This window comes from Bufo gargarizans, chromosome 4, assembly GCF_014858855.1.
Source record: "Bufo gargarizans isolate SCDJY-AF-19 chromosome 4, ASM1485885v1, whole genome shotgun sequence".
NCBI classification, from domain to species: domain Eukaryota; kingdom Metazoa; phylum Chordata; class Amphibia; order Anura; family Bufonidae; genus Bufo; species Bufo gargarizans.
The window spans coordinates 518,443,461-518,463,805 of record NC_058083.1 but is presented as its reverse complement, the minus strand read 5'-3'; the positions used below and the strand labels follow the sequence as shown (position 1 = coordinate 518,463,805).

The 20,345-nt window shown below is 44.7% G+C and overlaps 1 protein-coding gene across 2 annotated transcripts; it reads left to right on the top strand.

Moving 5' to 3' along the window:
* Positions 1-2,890: 2,890 nt before the first annotated feature.
* Positions 2,891-19,368, top strand: LOC122934028 (zinc finger protein OZF-like). 2 transcript variants are annotated; one of them, XM_044289169.1, is made up of 4 exons: positions 2,891-2,942; positions 10,703-10,797; positions 12,369-12,471; positions 17,938-19,368. In XM_044289169.1, the coding sequence occupies exons 1-4, from the start codon at positions 2,909-2,911 to the stop codon at positions 19,200-19,202; spliced, it is 1,497 nt and encodes a 498-aa protein (XP_044145104.1). In that variant the 5' UTR covers positions 2,891-2,908; the 3' UTR covers positions 19,203-19,368. The 2 variants fall into 2 exon arrangements, with proteins under 2 accessions (XP_044145104.1, XP_044145103.1); XM_044289168.1 differs by having other exon boundaries at positions 17,935-19,368.
* Positions 19,369-20,345: the final 977 nt, after the last annotated feature.

The window sequence follows — 20,345 nt, the reverse complement described above, 5'->3', positions numbered from 1 at the left end:
TTTTTTCCGCGCGGGTGCAGTGCGTTTTGATGCATTTTTCGCGTGTGCGATAAAAAACTGAAGGTTTACAAACAACATCTCTTAGCAACCATCAGTGAAAAACGCATCGCATCCGAACTTGCTTCCGGATGCAATTCATGTTTCACTGAAGCCCCGTTCATGTCTATGGGGCCTGCGTTGCGTAAAAAATGCTGAATATAGAACATGCTGCGTTTTTAACGCAACGCACAAGTGATGTGTGAAAAAAATGCTCATGTACAAAGACCTATTGAAATGAATTGATCAGGATTCAGTGCGGGAAACTCGCTCGTGTGAAAGGGGCCTTAGGCTGGGTTTACACAAGTGTGTCCGGATTAGGTCCGGATGTGTCCCGGTGTATTGCGGCAAACCCGCGCCATTAGGTACGCAATTGCAGTCAGTTTTGACTGCGATTGCGTTCCGATGTTCAGTTTTTATCGCGCGGGTGCAATGTGTTTTGCACACGCCTGATAAAAAACTTAAGAAAAAAAGGTTTGGGTTGAAGGTTGTGTAGATTGTATTATATATAACATGGTTATAAGGGAAAATAATAGCATTCTGAATACAGATGCTTAGTAGGTGATCAATTGAGGGTTAAAAATAAAATAAAAATTAACTCGCCTTCTCCTCTTGATGGCGTAGTTGATCTGACGTCACCACAGGTCCTTTAGCCGGTAGTTCATCATTAAAGGGAACCTGTCACCAGGATTTTGTGTATAGAGCTGAGGACATGGGTTGCTAGATGGCCGCTAGCACATCCGCAATACCCAGTCCCCATAGCTCTGTGTGCTTTTATTGTGTAAAAAAAAAACAATTTGATACATATGCAAATTAACCTGAGATGAGTCCTGTATGTGAGATGAGTCAGGGACAGGACTCATCTCAGGTTAATTTGCATATGTATTAAATAGTTTTTTTTTTTACACAATAAAAGCACACAGAGCTATGGGGACTGGGTATTGCGGATGTGCTAGCGGCCATCTAGCAGCCCATGTCCTCAGCTCTATACACAAAATCCTAGTGACAGGTTCCCTTTAAAGAAGTAAAGAAGAGACCGGCAGCTACGCGATCAAGAGGAGAAGGTGAGTTAGGCTACTTTCACACTTGCGTTCAGAACGGATCCGTCTGCATTATATTGTAAAAAAAATTCTAAGTGTGAAAGTAGCCGCAGACGGATCTGTCCAGACTTTTACATTGAAAGTCAATGGGGGACGGATCCGCTTGAAGATTGAGCCATATTGTGTCACCTTCAAACGGATCCGTCCCCATTGACTTACATTGTAAGTCTGGACGGATCCGCACGCCTCTGCACGGCCAGGCGGACACTACAAGCAAGCAGCATTCAGGTGTCCGCCAGCGGAGCGGAGGCTGAACGCTGCCAGACTGATGCATTCTGAGCGGATCCGCGTCCACTCAGAATGCATTAGTGCTGGACGGATGCGTTCGGGGCCGCTTGTGAGCCCCTTCAAACGGAACTCACAAGCGGACACCCGAACGCTAGTGTGAAAGTAGCCTTAATTATTTTTATTTTTTTTAACCCTCAATTGACCACCTACTAAGCATTCTCTATTCAGAATGCTATTATTTTCCCTTATAACCATGTTATAAGGGAAAATAATACAGTGAATAGACTGTCACCTAGCAACCATGCGTGAAAATCACACCACATCCGCACTTGCTTGCGGATGCTTGCGATTTTCACTCAGCCCCATTCACTTCTATGGGGCCTGCGTTGCGTGATACACGCACAATATAGAGCATGCAATGCGTTCACCCGCGCAAAAATCTCGCCCGTGTGAACTCAGCCTTATACTGCACTGCAGCCCTTATCTATGAGCTATATGGCGGAATTATTTCTATACTGTGCGACGGCTTAGCTTTTTTTTGCACCTGACACACCCTTTCCACTTTTACTGACAGGGCCAGGGGTGATGACATTTTCACTGCCTGGTCCTGTCAAAGTGCAGAGGGAGCAGCGGTTGTAGAGAGAGCAGAGCCTCTAAGTGTAAGGGCAACGCCCCTGTTGCTCCTAGAGGCTCATTTGCATATATTAAAACATTATTTTTTGCACATATGAACATGGGATCAACACAGATGTCTTCAGCTGCCAAGCACACATGCTTTTGACCTGAAACATGGAGGAACTGCCTTGATACACTTTATTATCTCCTCCAGTGTTTCCTCTTCTTATCTCCAGTAATTGTATTTTACATGGGATTTTCTATGATTTTACATCGGTTCATCTTCTTTCCATTCAGGTTCCTACAATATAGGATCCGCTCAGTGTATAGCTCCTATATAAGATCATTCTCCTGATTGACCCATCAAGGATGGATAGGGATGTGGACAAGATTGCAGAGAGTATAATAAATCTCACCCTAGAGATCCTCCTCCGGCTTACTGGAGAGGTGAGAGATTCTGATGATGTCACATTACATCATCTTCTCTATGTTACTAACAGATGGACATGACTGGAGAGGTGAGGAACTCTGGAGATGTATGGAGTGATATTTATTACTGCGTCTCTCCATAACCAGGAATACACAGTAGTGAAGAAGACCTCTAGTGAGCATTGTCAGGCCCCAGTGTCTGAAGGACGGGGAGGAATCCTGAGCCCAATATCCAGGCCGACACCTCACATCCCGATACATAAGAAACTCAACAGAGAGAAGATCCTAGAGCTCACCAACAAGATCCTTGAGCTGCTGAATGGAGAGGTGACATCGCTGGGAATGCCGGGACATTATACAGTAACTCTATGAATGGGATCTGGGTGATGACTGTATCATTGTGTTGTCAGGTTCCTATAAGGTGTCAGGATGTCGCCGTCTATTTCTCCATGGAGGAGTCTGAGTATTTAGAAGGACACAGAGATCTGTACAAGAACATCATGATGGAGGATCACCAGCCCCTCACATCATCAGGTAATAGACATGACTAAATATACATCCGGACCCTGACTACCTATCAATATGAATAGACCTTGAAGGTAGGAATGTTTATAAGCAGGATACCTAGGCTCTGATTTCCCTATAAGGCCCTGGAATAAGTATAGGACCAGAGACAACCCATTCCTCCCCAGATGGACGAATGGAAGTCTCTGTTTCAGGCCCAGATACAACAACAGGGAATATAACAAATACAAACAAACGCGACACTTAACTTCTGTAGAGATAGAGGAACAGGCACACCAGAGAGGATCTCACACCAGCTCAGCCAAACCCAAATGAAGATATCTACCGCATAGTCAGAAGGGTGGGGTCAGACTATAAAGGGTAGAAGTGATGACCACTGAGCAACAGCTAAGAAAAGGGAAGTGGTCATTAACCCTATCAACATTGAATCAAGAGAAATCAAGGAGGCTGTTAGATTCCTCCACGCTCAGCCAATACCCTTGATTTCCTGACATCAGTCACCTGAGGGACCAGTGACAGCTTATGGGTCTTAGTGCAAGAGTTCATCTGGTTAAAAGTTAAAATGGCACCCTCTCCTCCCATGCCAAATTCTTAACCTAACCCCTTCCCTCCTAGCCCTACTGTTAAATGCATACTTGGAAAACAGTACACACAGCGCTACAGAACATACAGGGTAATACAGCGCCACATACCTCTTACATCCAGTGATGTCCCCTCTGATGTAGATGTTCTCTTTCCTCATCTTCTCCATTCAGACCAGATGATGATTTCTTTCAGTCATTCTTGTCTCTGCAGAGTTTAACAAACAGACATCTTGGTTTCCTACTTTTCCATTCTCCTCCACACATTCTGAACACTCCGTCCTGCCACCCCCAATACTGTGCCTGCTGCGCTTCCTAATCCTATATTGCCGAAACAGTCCCCCATTAAAATACTAGTACCACACAGATAGTGCCCCCAACAATAATTACTGGCACACAGTGCCCTAACAAATAACTGTGCCTTAGCAAATAGTGTCTCTCTTACACTAATAGTGTAAACATAACGTCCCTCAAAAGTAATTGTGCTAAGTTGGTACTGTGCCAGGGTGCCCCCCACAGTAATAGTGCTCCTACTAATAGATATAATTTTCTGCCAGAGTGCACTTAGTTTTAATAATGCCCATAATACTTCTCCTTATAATATGTGCCCGTACACAAAAACCCCATTAAAATGTGTGCCACTACAAAAATACCCCATTATAATGTATGCCAGTACATAAATCCCCCTTACCGTATTTTTCGCCCTATAAGACGCACTTTCCCCCCCAAAAAAAGTGTGGGGGGGAAATGGCAGTGCGTCTTATGGGGCGAATACTGCCATTTACACTGATACATCGCTGACCGCGATGCTGCACAGCGCGGCCGGTGGTGTATCAGCAGGGAGGGAGGAGGGGTGGGGGCCGGCTTCTGGTGTTGTATTGGAAGCAGGGCCCGGTGCAGTCACTGTATTCTATTACACCGGGCCCCACTCACTGTAGCATTAATAGGTAACATGTAGGCATGGGTGCTGTTCCTATGCAGCATAGAGAAATCCATGTAGTACGGTACTCACTTGAAACTCCTGTAGGAAGGCCGGGCGGGCGGCAGCAGCGTAACGTCATTCACTATGTCACGCGCCTGCTTCATTCATAAAGTGAATGAGATCCATTGCCGCAGACAAGGACGTTGTTGTATCCCCCAAGAACAGCAGGGTGTCGTCTGCATACATCGCTATTTTGTTATGTACAGTACCTGTAACAGAGCCCCTGTATAATAGGAGACTTACGCACTGCAGCCGCCAATGGTTCTATCGCCAGTGCGAATAACAACGGCCACAGAGGACACCCTTGTCGGGTACCCCTTTGTAGTTTGAATCTCATGGACACACCCCCATTCGCCCTAATTCTCGCCTTGGGGCTGGAATAAAGGACTTTCACTCAAGCTATGAATCTTTGCCCAAACCCCATATGGTCTAGTGTCTGCCACAGAAACTGCCACTCCATGCTATCGAAGGCCTTGGCCACATCTAATGAAAATATGGCCCTATCCTCCTGTGACAGGGTGTCACAATGTTTGGCAGAGAAAGTGCTGGATGGTGTGTACATTGCACCAAGTTTCCGGCACTTCATGTGTTAAAAGGCTCTAGGAAGGTCTGTTTTTCTTTGCTTCTAGAAGCTTCCTGGGAAAAAGAAAGCCAGTTTAGGGTCCTGGAGCCGGTCAGGGAAGAGTTGGGTGGGTTCCCTGTCCACCCGGAGCCAGTCCGGGTTTTACCTGCCTGGGGGGACTACTCACATATTTTGAACAACTTACAAAATAACAGTCTGACGCACAAGCTACAAAGGTGTCAGTATTCCTGTTTCTTCCCAAAACAACCCCGCAGGAGGGGTGTAACAGTTCACAAATTGGTGGAGGACGCGGGCAGACGGATCCCTGCCAGATACCATCCATCTAGCAACTTTAATTGCATTGCATCTTCTCATCCAATACGATGGAAGACTTGGTGTTGAGGTTTGCACAAGCCTGTGCAACCCAGCAAGACGCAAATGCAGTCCAGTGAGAGACTAATGCCAGACATGAAAAGGCTTTGGCTGCCCAGCAGGAGGCACAGCAGGAAATTGTACGTCTGTTGAGTACTCAGGTGACAGCACTAGCTGAGGCCGTGGAAAGAGACAGGCAAATGCAAGCTGAAGCTAATCGGAAAGACAGAGAAACTCTTAGAGGTTCTGCAGCAGCTGGCGAATACGCGTCAGGATCGACCTAGCAATAGTGGGTTGGTCAAAGCAAGCCATTTTCTTCAGACAATGACCCCAAGTGATGACGTGGAAGCGTTTCTGAATACGTTTGAACGTACCACAGATCGGGAGGGGTGGCCTAAGACTCAGTGGGCGGGGTTGGTTGCTCCGTTTCTAACGGGTGACTCTCAGAAAGCGTATTTTGATTTGTCTACCGAGGATGCCCAGGACTATGAGAAGCTAAAGCTAGAAATTCTCTGCCGTTTGGGTGTCACTCTTGCTGTGCGGGCCCAACGAGTGCACCAATGGAATTACCAACCTAATAAGTCTCCTAGGTCACAGATGCATGACTTAATTTATCTGGTACGAAAATGGTTGCAACCTGAGATACTCACGGCACCCCAGATTGTCGAAAGGGTCACAATGGATTGCTTCCGGACAGCACTGCCGTATGCGTTAAGAAAATGGCTCAGTCACGCTGATCCAAAGTCCGCCAATGAGTAAGTTGAGATCGTTGAACGCTACCTGGCGGCAGAGGTTTTTTTGGCAGGGGGGTCTGACCCCGAGAACTTGCCTGTAAAGCGACGTCTGCCAGCAGTGGCGGGGATAGGCGCCGCAACCTTAAATACTGATGTTGGTTTGAAAACGTGGGTGGAGACCAACATGGATACTAGGCTGCTGTGTCCAGTGCTGGAGGTGAAAAGCCCGGGCGCATGTGGCTGCCAAATGTCCTGTCGTCCCAGAACCTATGGAGTGTGGAGCAGCTCGGTGCCTTTCCTTCTTCGCTCATCCAGCGCGTCTGACGTCTGCGCTGGCCCACATGGCACAGGTCAAAGTAGGTGGAAGGAGTGTCCAGGCATTGCTGGATTCTGGGAGCCTCGTTACGCTTGTACATTCAGACCTGGTAGCTCCAGACCAGCTGAAAAAACAGTGCATGGGCGTTTTGGGCATACATGGTTATGGAAAGAGTTATGGTACAGCGGTGGTCCCCATTGAGACTCAGTTTGGTGTGACGTCCCATGAGGTTAGAGTATTTAAATCCCTGATGCATAGTGTCATACTAGGATGGGACTTTCCTTTTTTCTGGGACCTGTGGATGGTCGAGTTTCCACCTGGAATTTCTCTAAGTGTGGGGGATGAAACTCCGGCTAGCCTGCCTGGCTTTGGGGATTTCGGTTCTGAAGTCTCAGCCGGTAGACTGGCCCCAGTTAAGCCTGACGAGTTCCCCTTCTCTGTGCTAGTGGGGGAATCCGAGAGACCTCAAGAGTCTGTGGAAGAGTTACCTATGCCAGAAATAAACTGTTCTCAAGATAACTTTGGCACATCCCAACTGAGAGACCCGACGTTGGCTCATGCTTGGGAAAATGTTGCTGTGATTAATGGGGTTGCCCACAGTATGGGCTTGGAGAAGGTGTATCCTCACTTTGCTGTCAACCACGATGTTCTTTATCGTGTTGATAATATAAGGGGTGAAGTCGTAGAGCAACTAGTTGTTCCCAAATCGCACCGGAAAGTGGTACTTGACCTGGCTCATAAAAACCCTATGGGAGGACACCTGGCAGCTGAGAAAACTCCGCAACGGGTACTCCAGAGTTTTTTTTGGGCCTGGAGTGTTTGCAGGAATCAAGCGATTCTGTATGTCTTGCCCAGAATGTCAGTTGACGTCCCTTGGTACCGTTAACCATCATTGAGGTACCTTTTCACCGGATTGCGATGGATTTGGTGGGGCCCCTGGTGAAGTCTGCAAAGGGACATCAATACATTCTTGTGGTTTTAGACTATGCCACTAGGTATCCAGAGGCGGTTCCTCTGCGGAACACGTCAGCTAAAACAATTGCCGGGGAGCTGTTTCATATGTTGCCGGGGAGCTGTTTCATATGCCTAGAACAGGCATTCCCAAAGAGATCCTGACGGATCAAGGAACACCTTTTATGTCCAACGTAATGAAAGGTAAGCTGCTGGGTATAAAACCATTAAGGACATCAGTCTATCACCCTCAAACTAATGGGTTGGTGGAGCGCTTCAACAAAAACCTCAAGAGAATGTTAAAAAGGGTCGTTGAGGCAGACGGGAGAGATTGGGATTGCCTGTTCCCCTACTTGATGTTTGCTGTTCGTGAGGTGCCTCAGTCGTCTACTGGGTTTTTCCCCGTTTGAGCTTTTGTATGGGCGACACCCCCGGGGGCTTTTGGATATTGCAATGGAGTCGTGGGAAGAGGAGCCCGGTGGTGGAACATGCTCTACAGATGCAGGACCGTATCACAGCTGTAATGCCCATAGTACAAGAGCATATGAGACAGGCTCAAGAGGCCCAAAGTCGCATATACAATCGGGGAGCCAGACTCAGGGTTTTTCAGCCGGGTGACCGGGTCCTGGTTCTGGTTCCCACCGCGGAAAGTAAATTCCTGGCAAAATGGCAAGGGCCCTATAAGGTTGTAGAGGAAATAGGGGAAGTGAATTATAAAGTCCACCGGGTTGACAAACGGGACAAAAATGCAAATCTATCATGTGAATTTAATAAAGGCCTGGAAGGAACCTTTAGTTTCTATGGCGTCTCAGTCCTACACTTCAGGGGGGAGTTACTGAGGTGAAGTTGGGCCCCTGCCACCTTTCAGAGGTTGATGGATGAAGTCCTCAGGCCACACCGGCACTTCGCTTCGGCGTACCTTGACGACGTGGTGATATTCAGCTTGGATTGGGAAAGTCATCTTCCCAAGGTCCAAGCGCTGGTAAACTCAATTCGGCAGGCTGGTCTGATAGCCAATCCGTAGAAATGTGCCCTGTGCCTTGAAGAGGCACTATACCTAGGTTACATTATTGGTAAAGGCCTCATCAAACCTCAGGCTCAAAAGGTACAGGCAATTAAGGAGTGGCCTCAACCTTGCACAAAAAAAAACACAGGTGAGGATGTTTCTGGGCATGGTAGGGTATTACCAGAGGTTTATTCCAGATTTTGCCACCATAGTTGCTCCACTTACGGACCTAATCAAAGGCAAAAGCTCAGGGGGAATTTCTTGGAACAAGATGCTGAGGTTGCGTTCTGTAAACTCAAGGAGGTGTTATGCAGTAGGCCAGTTTTGATCGCTCCCTGATTTTTTTTAAAAAGTTTGTTGTTCAAACAGATGCTTCCAATGTGGGCCTAGGGGCCGTGTTGTCACAGTTGGTGCACGGAGAAGAACACCCAGTGATATAATTGAGTAGGAAGCAAACCCGGCTGAGAAAAACTATAGTATTGCAGAGCGCGAGTGTTTGGCCATCAAATGGGCTTTGGAGACTTTGCGATACTATCTGCTCGGCCGTCGATTTTAGTTGGTGACAGATCACTCCCCTCTTATCTGGATGTCATGGGCCAAAGGTCATAATGCAAGGGTGACTCGCTGGTTCCTGTCACTACAGGACTATAATTTCTCAGTGGAGCACAGAGCAGGAAAGCTGCAGGCCAATGCTGACGCTCTCTCCCGAACTCATTGTATGTTCATGGAAAGTGTCCGTACCCACGGGTTCGAACAGAGGGAGGGGGTATGTGACAGGGTGTCACAATGTTTGGCAGAGAAAGTGCTGGATGGTGTGTACACTGCACCAAGTTTTCCGGCACTTCATGTGTTAAAAGGCTCCAGGAAGGTTTGGTTTTCTTTGTTTCTAGAAAAAAGAAAGCCAGTTTAGGGTCCTGGAGCCGGTCAGGGAAGAGTTGGGTGGGTTCCCTGACCAGCCGAAGCCAGTCCGGGTTTTACCTGCTTTGGGGGGACTGCTCACACAGATGTACTAATTAGGTCAGCAGGCCTGACACAGGAGCTCTCTCTCTGGGAGTATGGGCAGTCTGTTTGAGAAGCTGCAAGCCTAGGAGCTCTGTGAGCTGTCGCTTTTCTATATAACTACTGAACTGTAAGTTGCTCTGTTTTCGCTTGGAAAATGCTCTTTGTGTTTTGTCTTACGAGTGTAGCTAGAGCTGCCGAGTGAGATAGGCAGGAGCCAGACGGCTATTGTTTGTTTTGGTTTTGTTTGTTATTTTGAGCAACTTACAAAATAAACTAGCAACAGTCTGACGCACAAGCTACAAAGGTGTCCGTATTCCTGTTTCTGCCCATAACAGTTCACACCCCCATATTATCTGCCGGTATTTGTAAACTAGTAAAGACTCTTTGAATATTGATGGATGTGGATTTTTGGGGCATGAATCCGGTCTGGTCTGGATTAATAACAGATAGTATTACTTTGGAGAGGCGCGTAGCCAGGACCTTAGCCAGTATCTTGACATCCGTGGGCAGCAGTGAAAAAGGTCTATAAGAGTCTGGCAGTTTCAGATCTTTTCCCAGTTTGGGGAGGGTCACTATTAGTGCTTATTGCATGGAATCAGGTAAGTAGCCTACCTCAAGGGAATAATTAAACACTGCCATCAATTCACGAAGTAGTGTGTCCAGAGATTTTTAGATATCTCAACAGGGAGACCATCCAGTCCCGGGGCCTTATCATTAGCCATGGATCTCACTGCCTCTTCTAATTCCTCTAATTGTAAGGGGGCATCCAGAACCATACAATCCTCATGTGACAGCCGAGGGAGATCCGTCCCTTGCCCAATATCAGACCTTAGATCCGACCCCCATTAGACTGACTTCTTAGACCCCCATATCAGTCATCAGATCAGATCACCTGTAGACCTCCATGTCAGAACCCCATATTTGACCTTAAATAAATTAACTTACCTCTCCTGCTCCGCCACTACTATCCAGGTCCAGCGGTCTCTTCTGCAGCCGCGGTCCCTGTTCTTCTTTAGGCCTGCGTACAGTGTCAGTTCATAGTGCCCACAGTACAAAGTCTGGCACCGGCCAGAAAAGACCTGGGAGGAGGAGTAAATACAGCACTTCACTCACTGCTTCTCCTACCTTCTGCAGACTAGTGAACACTTCAATAATGGAGGCACTCACTAGTATTCGCTTTATAAGACGGTAATTGGCATTGTGCCACTGGCAAGGGGGCCCCCTACATCACTGGAATTAAGTCACTGTATGTGTTTCCTACAGTTAAAGAAGAGAGAACAACACTGGAGAGATGTCCCAGCCCACTTCTTCTACAGGATGGTTCAGAAGAACATCAAAATGTTCCATATGATGATCAGGTAGATAGAAATAAGGTCTCGTGAAAGTTTCCCTATGATCTGCTACCAAATATTTAGATTTTTCCGGATGTCTTGTCACAATGGTTTTTAGAGTAAATTGAAATAGAAATAGTCACTTTTAAAAATACCTATACCCGCTTTATCGTAATTAAAGATATGTGTATACCAAACTTGTGTACTACAATTATAAAATAATTTTTTTTTTTTCCTTTTGAAAGGGGAGTAGCGACCCCCAAAAGAAAAAAAAACATTCAATGGTGACGGGAAAACATTACAGGTTCGGGAAGAAGGACCAAGGTCTAGTGGGGGGCAGGGCAGACACAAGCTTACCCTAATTTCCCTGTGACTGCTTATCCCAGGGTTAACCCCTGATGGTGGAGACTCCCTGTCCCCGAACCTTTTGCTATCCAGTCCCTACACAAACCCTAATCAGGGAAAAGATATTTACAAATATTCAAGACAGATGCATAGAGAATAGGATGGTGGTCCAGAATAATGGACGCCACCAGCCCTCTCTGGACTAATACAAGAACCCCGACGCGTTTCGCCTGAGACTCGTCAGGCTCATCAGGAGGTGGGTATATTATCAAGATGAGATAAAGCATATATGATAAAGAGACATGATACAAATAGGATACTTAGCTAAAAAGGCCAGATGTCGGAAGACGCAGGTTTTTGGGTTACCAAAAATTGGCGACAGAGCCCACTAAAGATACATTTAGTGAGAATGGGCCCTTTTGATTATGAAGATTATGGTTCTGGTACATTAATCACAGGTTAAGCATGCATGGACCAGCAGATGTTTCACAAGCATAATTTCCACAGATTTCACACATCTTACTGCGATCTTAGTTAACAGGCAGAATAGATTCTTGAAAGCATTTTTCCTAATTACCGCACTTCTCTAGCTGACTGATACACATAAGCATCCAGGCACAGGGTGTATAATTTACTTCTGGCAACCAACAGGGTGGTTCACCCTAACGGCAGGCAAACTCCTATGCTCCATTCTTTGAACAGGTTGCTGTACTTACAGTACACTTCCACAAGATCCACTTTGGGATTTGGAGATTCTCACAGTGGGCCAAACTGTAATTTGGTATGCTAAGGCACGGAAAAAACTCCTGAACATGGATGCTGTGGAGTCCTTTTAGACAAGTTACCTCTACTGGACTTGCGCTACAACACTCTTACATCTGGCCTGCTTTTGGTAGTTCCTTTCTGCTTCAGGGTTCCAGGAATGGCTAGCGTGTCGGCTTCACATCTCTGTGCTTCCATCTAGTGGTGTCTGTGAGATATGTTATCTCAGATCAGCAGAAATATACATCATCTTACATACATGACAAGATAAATGTATGTTTGCACTTTGCAGTATCATGCGACTTCTAGGAGCAGAAGGCCTGCCCATCAGCTGGAACAAGAGGAGCTGTAGGCACAGATTAACACCATAACAGATAACTCTGCTGTCATTTCATTACTTTGTGTCATTGTAATAATCTTTTCTGGTCACATCAAACATTCCACACGACTTCTCCATCAGTCTGCTGACTTTTACAATTTCTGTTTCACAGCTTTTAAATCTGGGTAAAGATCTGACCAATATTAAGGCTGAAGATACATATGTGAGGGGTGATGAGCAGATCATAGAGGACATTGCCACAGATAACCACCCAGGTGAGTAGTAACCACTACATAAAGCAGAGAAGACTCACAGATTCTGCTCCTTCACTGGCTACTAATTACTTATTGTATAGTCAGGTAGTGGTGGCAGTTTGGGGGTCACATATTGTACTTTCTGACAGGTTTTCTTTTGCTAGCACACAATTGTTACCGATACCGGGTGTCTCCACAGTGAAAGAGTGGGAAAAAAGTTTTTTTTTGTTTCCTAACGAATGGATGTGCAAGCACATACATCAAAGTTTGTTTAACACTGACCCCGAGATCTTCTTCAACCTGACCACATCCAACAAGCCTCAAAACACCTACCCAAAGAATAGTTTTGGGAGTGCTTTACAGCCGCTGGACCAGAGCCACTCCACCCAATTGAGGGTGAAATATATGTGACTGTGTTATGCCAGTGGTTGTGTAACTACTGTGTCAACCAATAGATTTAGCTTTGGGGTAAACCTAAGGGCATTATCCTTCTCCCCTTTGTAGTTGAGGCAGAATCATGGCCCCAGTCAATGTCTGAGAAATTTAAATGTTCCATTATGATCACTGTACCAGACCTTGCAGCCTTATCTATTTAGTTATACAGCTGAATTTCTATCTCCTCTGTGAAGTTAGGGGGTCTCTCTTTGTAGTTCCACCCTGAAGGTTTTAACATTCTCACCCACAATTGCCTCTTTTACACCCGACTTCATATCACTCCTCACATACAGGCACATGCCACTGCCTTTTCCATTGGCCTTGTGTTTCCTAAAGAATGTAAAACCCTTAATAGTAACAGCCCAGTCGTATGAAGAATCTCAGCCGCACCAACTACATCCATGTGCTCTTCTAGTACCAAAGCCTCCAGTTCCCCCATTCTGCTTGCTAGACTGGCATTTGTGAACATATATTTTTCTGTTACATCTTAATTTACCATATTCACCTCCCAGAGAGTAAATATTGAGATGTTTTGGGGTGTCTTGTTTTATATTGCTGGTTTGTAACAGGTTAATTTCCATGAAAAGAAATCAGCAGCACTCACCACTTGTACATAATTGTGGACCTTTATTGCAATAAAATATCCAAAACAAGTCAGGTATGTGGGCAACATCACTGAGTGGTGACAGCGGTTTCGTCCAGTCTGTGCTTCGTCATGTCATCAGCAGCTGTTTTTAATGGGTTTACAGTTATGACCAGTCACCTCCCTCACTAACCTCAGCCCCCCCATTAAAAGGTCCTCCAGCCGTCTTAACCATTTTTACCCACCGCAGCTGCACCCTCCCCATTAAGGTGCGGCCTGTGCCCACTGTAGAGCCTGTAGGCCAATGAAGGGAATGCCAGCATGGGATGGAGCATGGAGGCAGGGTGGCCAGAGTATGCGTCTGGCGGGCACGCACCTGCCACATCTGGCAGAGACCGCAACGAGGCAGGAGATGCTGGGGATATGACAGGTGAGACAGCGGGAGGTATGGAAGAAAGCCTAGGTTTAACAGTATCCCCTCCCTTATGCCTCCCCCTTCGAGAAGAGGAGCATCAATGTTGTCTCAGGTTCTCAGGATCTCTTTTCAGGACCGTATCCTTTCTAGTTAACTAAATAGAATGTTTTAACTCAGAATTTTTTGTCCAGATTGTCCTTGATCTCATATCCATCATCCTTGGTGACTGAAGGAGGTTTCTCAGAGGCATCTTTACAGAATCTGTTAAATACAGCAGGCTTGAGTAATGAAACATGGAAAGAGTTAGGAATATGAAGAGATGCTAGCAGTGTGAGTTTGTAGCACACAGGGTTAATCTTTATGACAGGAAAGGGACCGAGGAAGCGAGGAGCCAAGTTATAAGATGGAAGTCTAAGACAAATGTTCTTAGAGGAGAGCCATATCTTGTCCTCAGGTGAGAATTGAGAAGGATTCCTGCGTCTCTTATCCGCGTTTTTCTTCATCTGACCCATGGCTTTTTGAGAGAGTTCCTGCTATTCAATCAGAATTCTTCAACAGAGGCATCTGCGGCTGGTACCCCAGAGGAAGCGGACACAGAAAGAGCAATATTAGGGTGGCGACCGTAGTTGACAAAAAAATTGAGATTTACCTGTAGCATCACTGACTTGATTATTGTGTGAATATTCAGCCCAGGACAGGGGGACGACCCAGTCATCTTGATGGGCATTAGTGAAGTGCCGCAAGAATCCAGTGAGAATTTGATTGACTCGCTCCACTTGTCCATTAATTGAGGATGATAGGCTGAAGAAAAATCTAATGTGACATCCAGTAGTTTGCATAATGCTCTCCGAAAAAGAGAAGTGAATTGGACACCCCTATCAGAAACGATGTGGAGAGGAAATCCATGTAATCTGAAGATATGGAGCAGGAACAGTTCAGCCAGACGAGGAGCAGAGGGTAGACCAGGTAGAGGTATGAGTAGAAGTCGCAATAATGCCTGTACAAGCGCCATAGACGCCTGTTCAGGCCATTTTAATCCCTGAAAAAAGACTCCTGCATAATTTTACGCATGGTCTTTTTCTAGTCAGGAGCGCTGTATCAGAAGCTGCCAGGTCCGGCACACATGAAGCCCCTCTCCGGAGAAGCTCCGCCCCTCACGGACATCTCTTTCTCACCAGGAGCAGCTTCAGAGTCTGGACTAAACACTACATTGTGGTTACAGGACCTGTGGTGATGTCACAGTCATGTGATCAGCCATGTGTGTGGGAGGAGTTAGGATAACACAGGCTCTGTGTAGGACTGTGCTGGTGTAGAATGCAGAGGTACTTTATGTATGAAAGGTGTGTATAAAACAGGGCAATGTCAGTGTAACCAGTCTATTGTATAGCTTTATGTGTGTGCACACAGTAGTTCCATCTGTGTAATGGACATGTGGTAGAGCTCTGTCTGTAATATGTATATAATATGTAATGTCAGGTGGGCGCAGTGTATGGCAGGTTCAGGTGGGCGCTGTGTATGGCAGGTTCAGGTGGGCCCTGTGTATGGCAGGTTCAGGTGGGCCCTGTGTATGGCAGGTTCAGGTGGGCCCTGTGTATGGCAGCCTCAGGTGGGCCCTGTGTATGGCAGCCTCAGGTGGGCCCTGTGTATGGCAGCCTCAGGTGGGCCCTGTGTATGGCAGCCTCAGGTGGGCCCTGTGTATGGCAGCCTCAGGTGGGCCCTGTGTATGGCGGCAGTGGTCTTATGTTATTGTATGATGTTGGATAAATGTGAAATTGTCTACATTTATTTCTGCATGAGAGACTAGCAATGGTTTCCATGAAGAAATATCAGCCTCATAACGTTATGTGGGCCTATGCATTACATATATATATAGATAGATATATATGAACTACCGCAGAATTCGTACTCCTCCTCGGCTAAAATTTCTCCTCAAAATTGTTAAATGGAGTATTTTTACTCTTCTGGAAAAAATGTAGTGCGACCTCTGGGTATGAGATATTATAGAGAAACGGTCAACTACCACCCAGATGACTGTGCAACTCTTAGAAGGTGAAAGCTCAGTGATAAAGTCATTTCCTATATGTATATGACTTCAGGTACAGGCTGAGGAAGGAGGAAACTGGGTGGTTTTTACTTAGAAGACTTATTTTGGGCGCATAGGTTACAAAAGGAGACAAAGTCTTGAATATCTTTAACAAAGGACCACCAGTAATGACGAGCAATGAATTTCTGAGTTCCCTGAACTCCAGGATGACCGGCAGTCTTTGGGGCATGTCCCCATAGAAGGACTTTAATACATTGGGCTTCAGGAACAAAAATCTTACCTGTGGGTACTTCATTCAGTTTGACAGGCGCCACCAAAATGCTTTTGGAAGGATCAGTTATGTGTTGTGGATTGTCCTCAACATCAGAAACATCAAAGGACCTGCCGAACGGAAATTAAGCTGAAAGTTAAAACGTGCAAAGAAAAGTGACCATAGAGTTTGTCTGGGATTGAGCCTCTGAACAGTCTGAATATAAGTCAAATTTTTATGGTCAGTGAAGGCTATCACAGGATGAAGAGCTGAAGAATGGGTTGATGGACTTGGAGCCAGGGCAGCCCCAACAGGACAGGGTGAGACAGTTCCTGCTCAGAATGTGGCAGAAGGCCCATGCCTAACAGCCTCTCTAGGTTTGCAATGCTTCTGCATGTTGCAAGCTGCGCATTTAGATCCAAAATCTGGTCTTCAATGCAAACGTATTGACCATCAAAGGGCTCTTCAAGACTTGCATACATTGCTCAAGACACACACTTAGAAGCATTGTCCATGGAGCACAGGTTTAAATTGGGATTAACAGTAAGGAAAAAGAAAACCTATGATTTGAAATTTAAACCCCTGACTGCTGTAATTGGGGAACTTGCTAGAACAGGGATCAGCAACCTTCGGCACTCCAGCTGTGGTGAAACTACAACTCCCAGCATGCAAACATGCTCGGCTGTTCTAATAATTCCCATAGAAGTGAATAGAGCATTCTGGGAGTTATAGTTTCAGAACATCTGGAGTGCCGGAGGTTGCTGATCCTTGTGCTAGAATCAAGCAAACAATGCACAAATAAAATCAAACTTTGGTTCTTATGTCCTTGTGTTGAACTATGGCCTAGTGTTAAGCTATGCACTTATCTGTAATTTTGCTTCACTCAGCAACCTTTGCTGCACTCGCAAACTGTGCTTGCAGTTTCTGTGGCAATTAGGTGAAGTGTTTTAACACCAGATAGTTGGTGTTATTTTATTTTTATTTTTTTAACCTTTGCTGAAAATTTTTAGTCACACACCATACATACAAACAATGCAAACACTGGCCATGAGTAGGGCCATTTTTGTTTGTTGCCAGATCTGGGTGAACAGAATGAATGGAGGATGGCCGCGCATGCACAGTGTGCCCTCCAGCACTTTGTGGACAAGTCCCACCTCTGGGAGCAATATGCCCTCCAGTGTTCAAGCTAGGAATAACCCGTTAAATGTCACTGTATGGTATTCGTCAGAGACCTCTGCTCAATGTATACATACTGGGTGTATATATGTTAAATAGAGCTCATAAATGTGATCTGAACAGAGCATTATATGTTCAGTATATGCCTGTATTATTTATATGTATGTGGTATATGTCCAATAATATATTTACTACATCTGTAAGGTAGATAGAAGGTGGGCTTTCAGCTTCAATTTCTGGTTTGTTTTGTGCTATAGTGCAGTTAGCGGTCAGTGTGTAAGACGGACACCAGCTTATAGCACTGACTCACAGATCCCTTGTGAACCTATGAAGATGCTGGCTTCAGCACAAGAGAATACAAGTGACCAGCCTGGTGACCTAACATCATCATCTATTGGTCCAGGCTACTGGTCTACTGTCAGATTGTTACCTATTGTCCCATAGTCAGTTGTTTTTTGAATTTTGCTTCATGACTTGTAATTTGTATGGTTTTTTTTTTATATATAGAAATGTTAGAAAATATTAATACAATCTTAAGGTTCTATTATTTTAAAAATGATAAAAATTGGATTTATTCTTAGCAGATAACTGTACCAGGAGCTTAGAGAAACATGTGATATTATCAGATTTCAGAACAGATGATTGTGGTGTCACAGAAGATAAACATGAAAAGTATGCCATTATCCCAGATGTACCCTTGGTTTTTGACACAAAAGATCTATCATCTGATCCTTTGGATGGATTTCAATCTTTTGATTTATCAAAGACTGTTAAGCAAATTAAAAGTCACAGAAGAATTGTTCAACATCAAGGAACTCACACAAGAAAGAAGACTTTTTCATGCTCAAAATGTGGGAAATGTTTTAACCGTAATTCACGTCTTATTGTACATGAGAGAATTCACACAGGGGAGAAGCCATTTTCATGCTCAGAATGTGGGAAATGTCTTAACTATAAATCAGATCTGGTTAAACATCAGAGAATTCACACAGGGGAGAAACCATTTTCATGCTCAGAATGTGGGAAATGTTTTAACCATAAATCACATCTTAATATACATCAGAGAATTCACACAGGGCTGAAGCCATTTTCATGCTCAGAATGTGGGAGACTGTTTAACTATAAATTAGATCTTGTTAAACATCAGACAGTTCACACAGGGGAGAAGCCATTTTTATGTTCAATATGTGAAAAACGTTTTAACCAAAAATCTGATCTTGTCATACATGAGAGAATTCACACAGGGGCGAAGCCATTTCCATGCTTAGAATGTGAAAAACAGTTTAACTATAAATCACATCTTGTTATTCATCAGAAAATGCACACAGGGGAGCAGCCATATTCATGCTCAGAATGTGAAAAACATTTTAATCATAAATCACAACTTGTTAGACATCAGAGATGTCACACAGGGGAGAAGCCATTTTCATGCTCAACTTGTGAAAAATGTTTTAGCCATAAATCGCAACTTGTTATACATGAGAGAATTCACACAGGGGAGAAGCCATTTTTTTGTTTAGAATGTGGGAAATCTTTCACAAAGAAAGCAGGTCTTGTTGCACATCACAGAATTCACACAGGGGAGAAGCCATTTTCATGCTCTGAATGTGGGAAATGTTTTACAGTTTATTCCAGTCTAGTTAAACATCAGAGAATTCACACAGGGGAGAAGCCATTTTCTTGTTTAGAATGTGGGAAATCTTTCACAAACAAAACAAGTCTTGTTGTACATCACAGAATTCACACAGGGGAGAAGCCATTTTCATGCTCAGAATGTGGGAAATGTTTTAATCAGAAATCAGATCTTGTTAAACATCAGAGAATTCACACAGGGAAGAAGCCATTTTAATGTTCAGAATTTGGTGAACGTGTTAATCAAAAACCAGATCTTGTTAGACACAGGATAATTTACACAGGGAAAACCTGTTTTAGTGTTCAGAATGTGGAAAATGTAATAGAATTAAATTAAGTCTTATCAAATATCAGAGAATTCCCACAGGGATGAAGCCATTTTCATGTTCAAGATGTTAGCTCTAATTGTACATCAGTGAAATTATAAAGCAGAGATACTCAACCTGCGGCCCTCCAGCTGTTGCAAAACTACAACTCACAGCATGCTCGGACAGCTTACAGTTATCGTCCTACAGCAGAGCATGGTGGGAGTTATAGTTTTACAAAAGCTGAAGGGCCGCAGGTTGAGCATCCCTGTTAGGCTACATGCACACGACCGTATGTGTTTTGCAGTTTGCAAAAAAAACGGATGCCACCCGTTTTTTTTGCGGTTCCATTGTAACAATGCCTAAAACGGTCAAGAAAAGGACATGTTCTATTTTTTTTTGTGGGGCTACGGAATGGACATACGGATGTGGGGAGCACACTGTGTGCTGTCCGCATTTTTTGGGACCTATTGAAATAAATGGGTCTGCATCCTATCCGCAAAAAAACGGAATGGACATGGAAACAAAATACGTTTGTGTGTATGAGGCCTTATAGAGGAAAAATATTTTCTTGTTCACAATGTGTGAAGTTTTTTATTCTCATATCATATCTTCCTAAAGATTAAAGGGAGTCTGTCGCAAGAAAAGTTACTGGTAAGCTAAGCACAAAGCCTTGTAGGGCTAGCTCAGCTGAATGGAATGATACCTTTTACATAATAATTTGTTGCTTCATTGTAGAGAAATGAATTCAGCAGGAAAGCAGCTATTTTTGATCAACTTAAAGTAGCACTCCCACAAATTTTTTTTATAATTACTTACCGTAAATTTTATTTTCCGAAGTCCATGGCAGCACCAGGAGAGAGGGTCTGCCTCCTAGGACAGGAAACAAACAGGAGGAGCTTCTCCACATCAGCAGAGACGAGAGACCACCTCTAATTCATCCAAACTTCTCTTAGCCAACCCAAGCTTGATCTTCTTTTTATCGTTTAACTTTTTTATTTTTTTAATGGACACCTCGTGATAACTAAACTCAGAGCCACCACCAAGGATTTAAG

Bases quoted from the DNA above. Each gene is read 5' to 3' on its own strand.
- LOC122934028 (XM_044289168.1), top strand. From the start codon at position 2,909: ATGATGGAGGATCACCAGCCCCTCACATCATCAG. The intron at 10,798-12,368 runs GTAGATAGAAAT...TCTGTTTCACAG, and splicing joins ATGTTCCATATGATGATCAG to CTTTTAAATCTGGGTAAAGA. The intron at 12,472-17,934 runs GTGAGTAGTAAC...ATTTATTCTTAG, and splicing joins TGCCACAGATAACCACCCAG to CAGATAACTGTACCAGGAGC.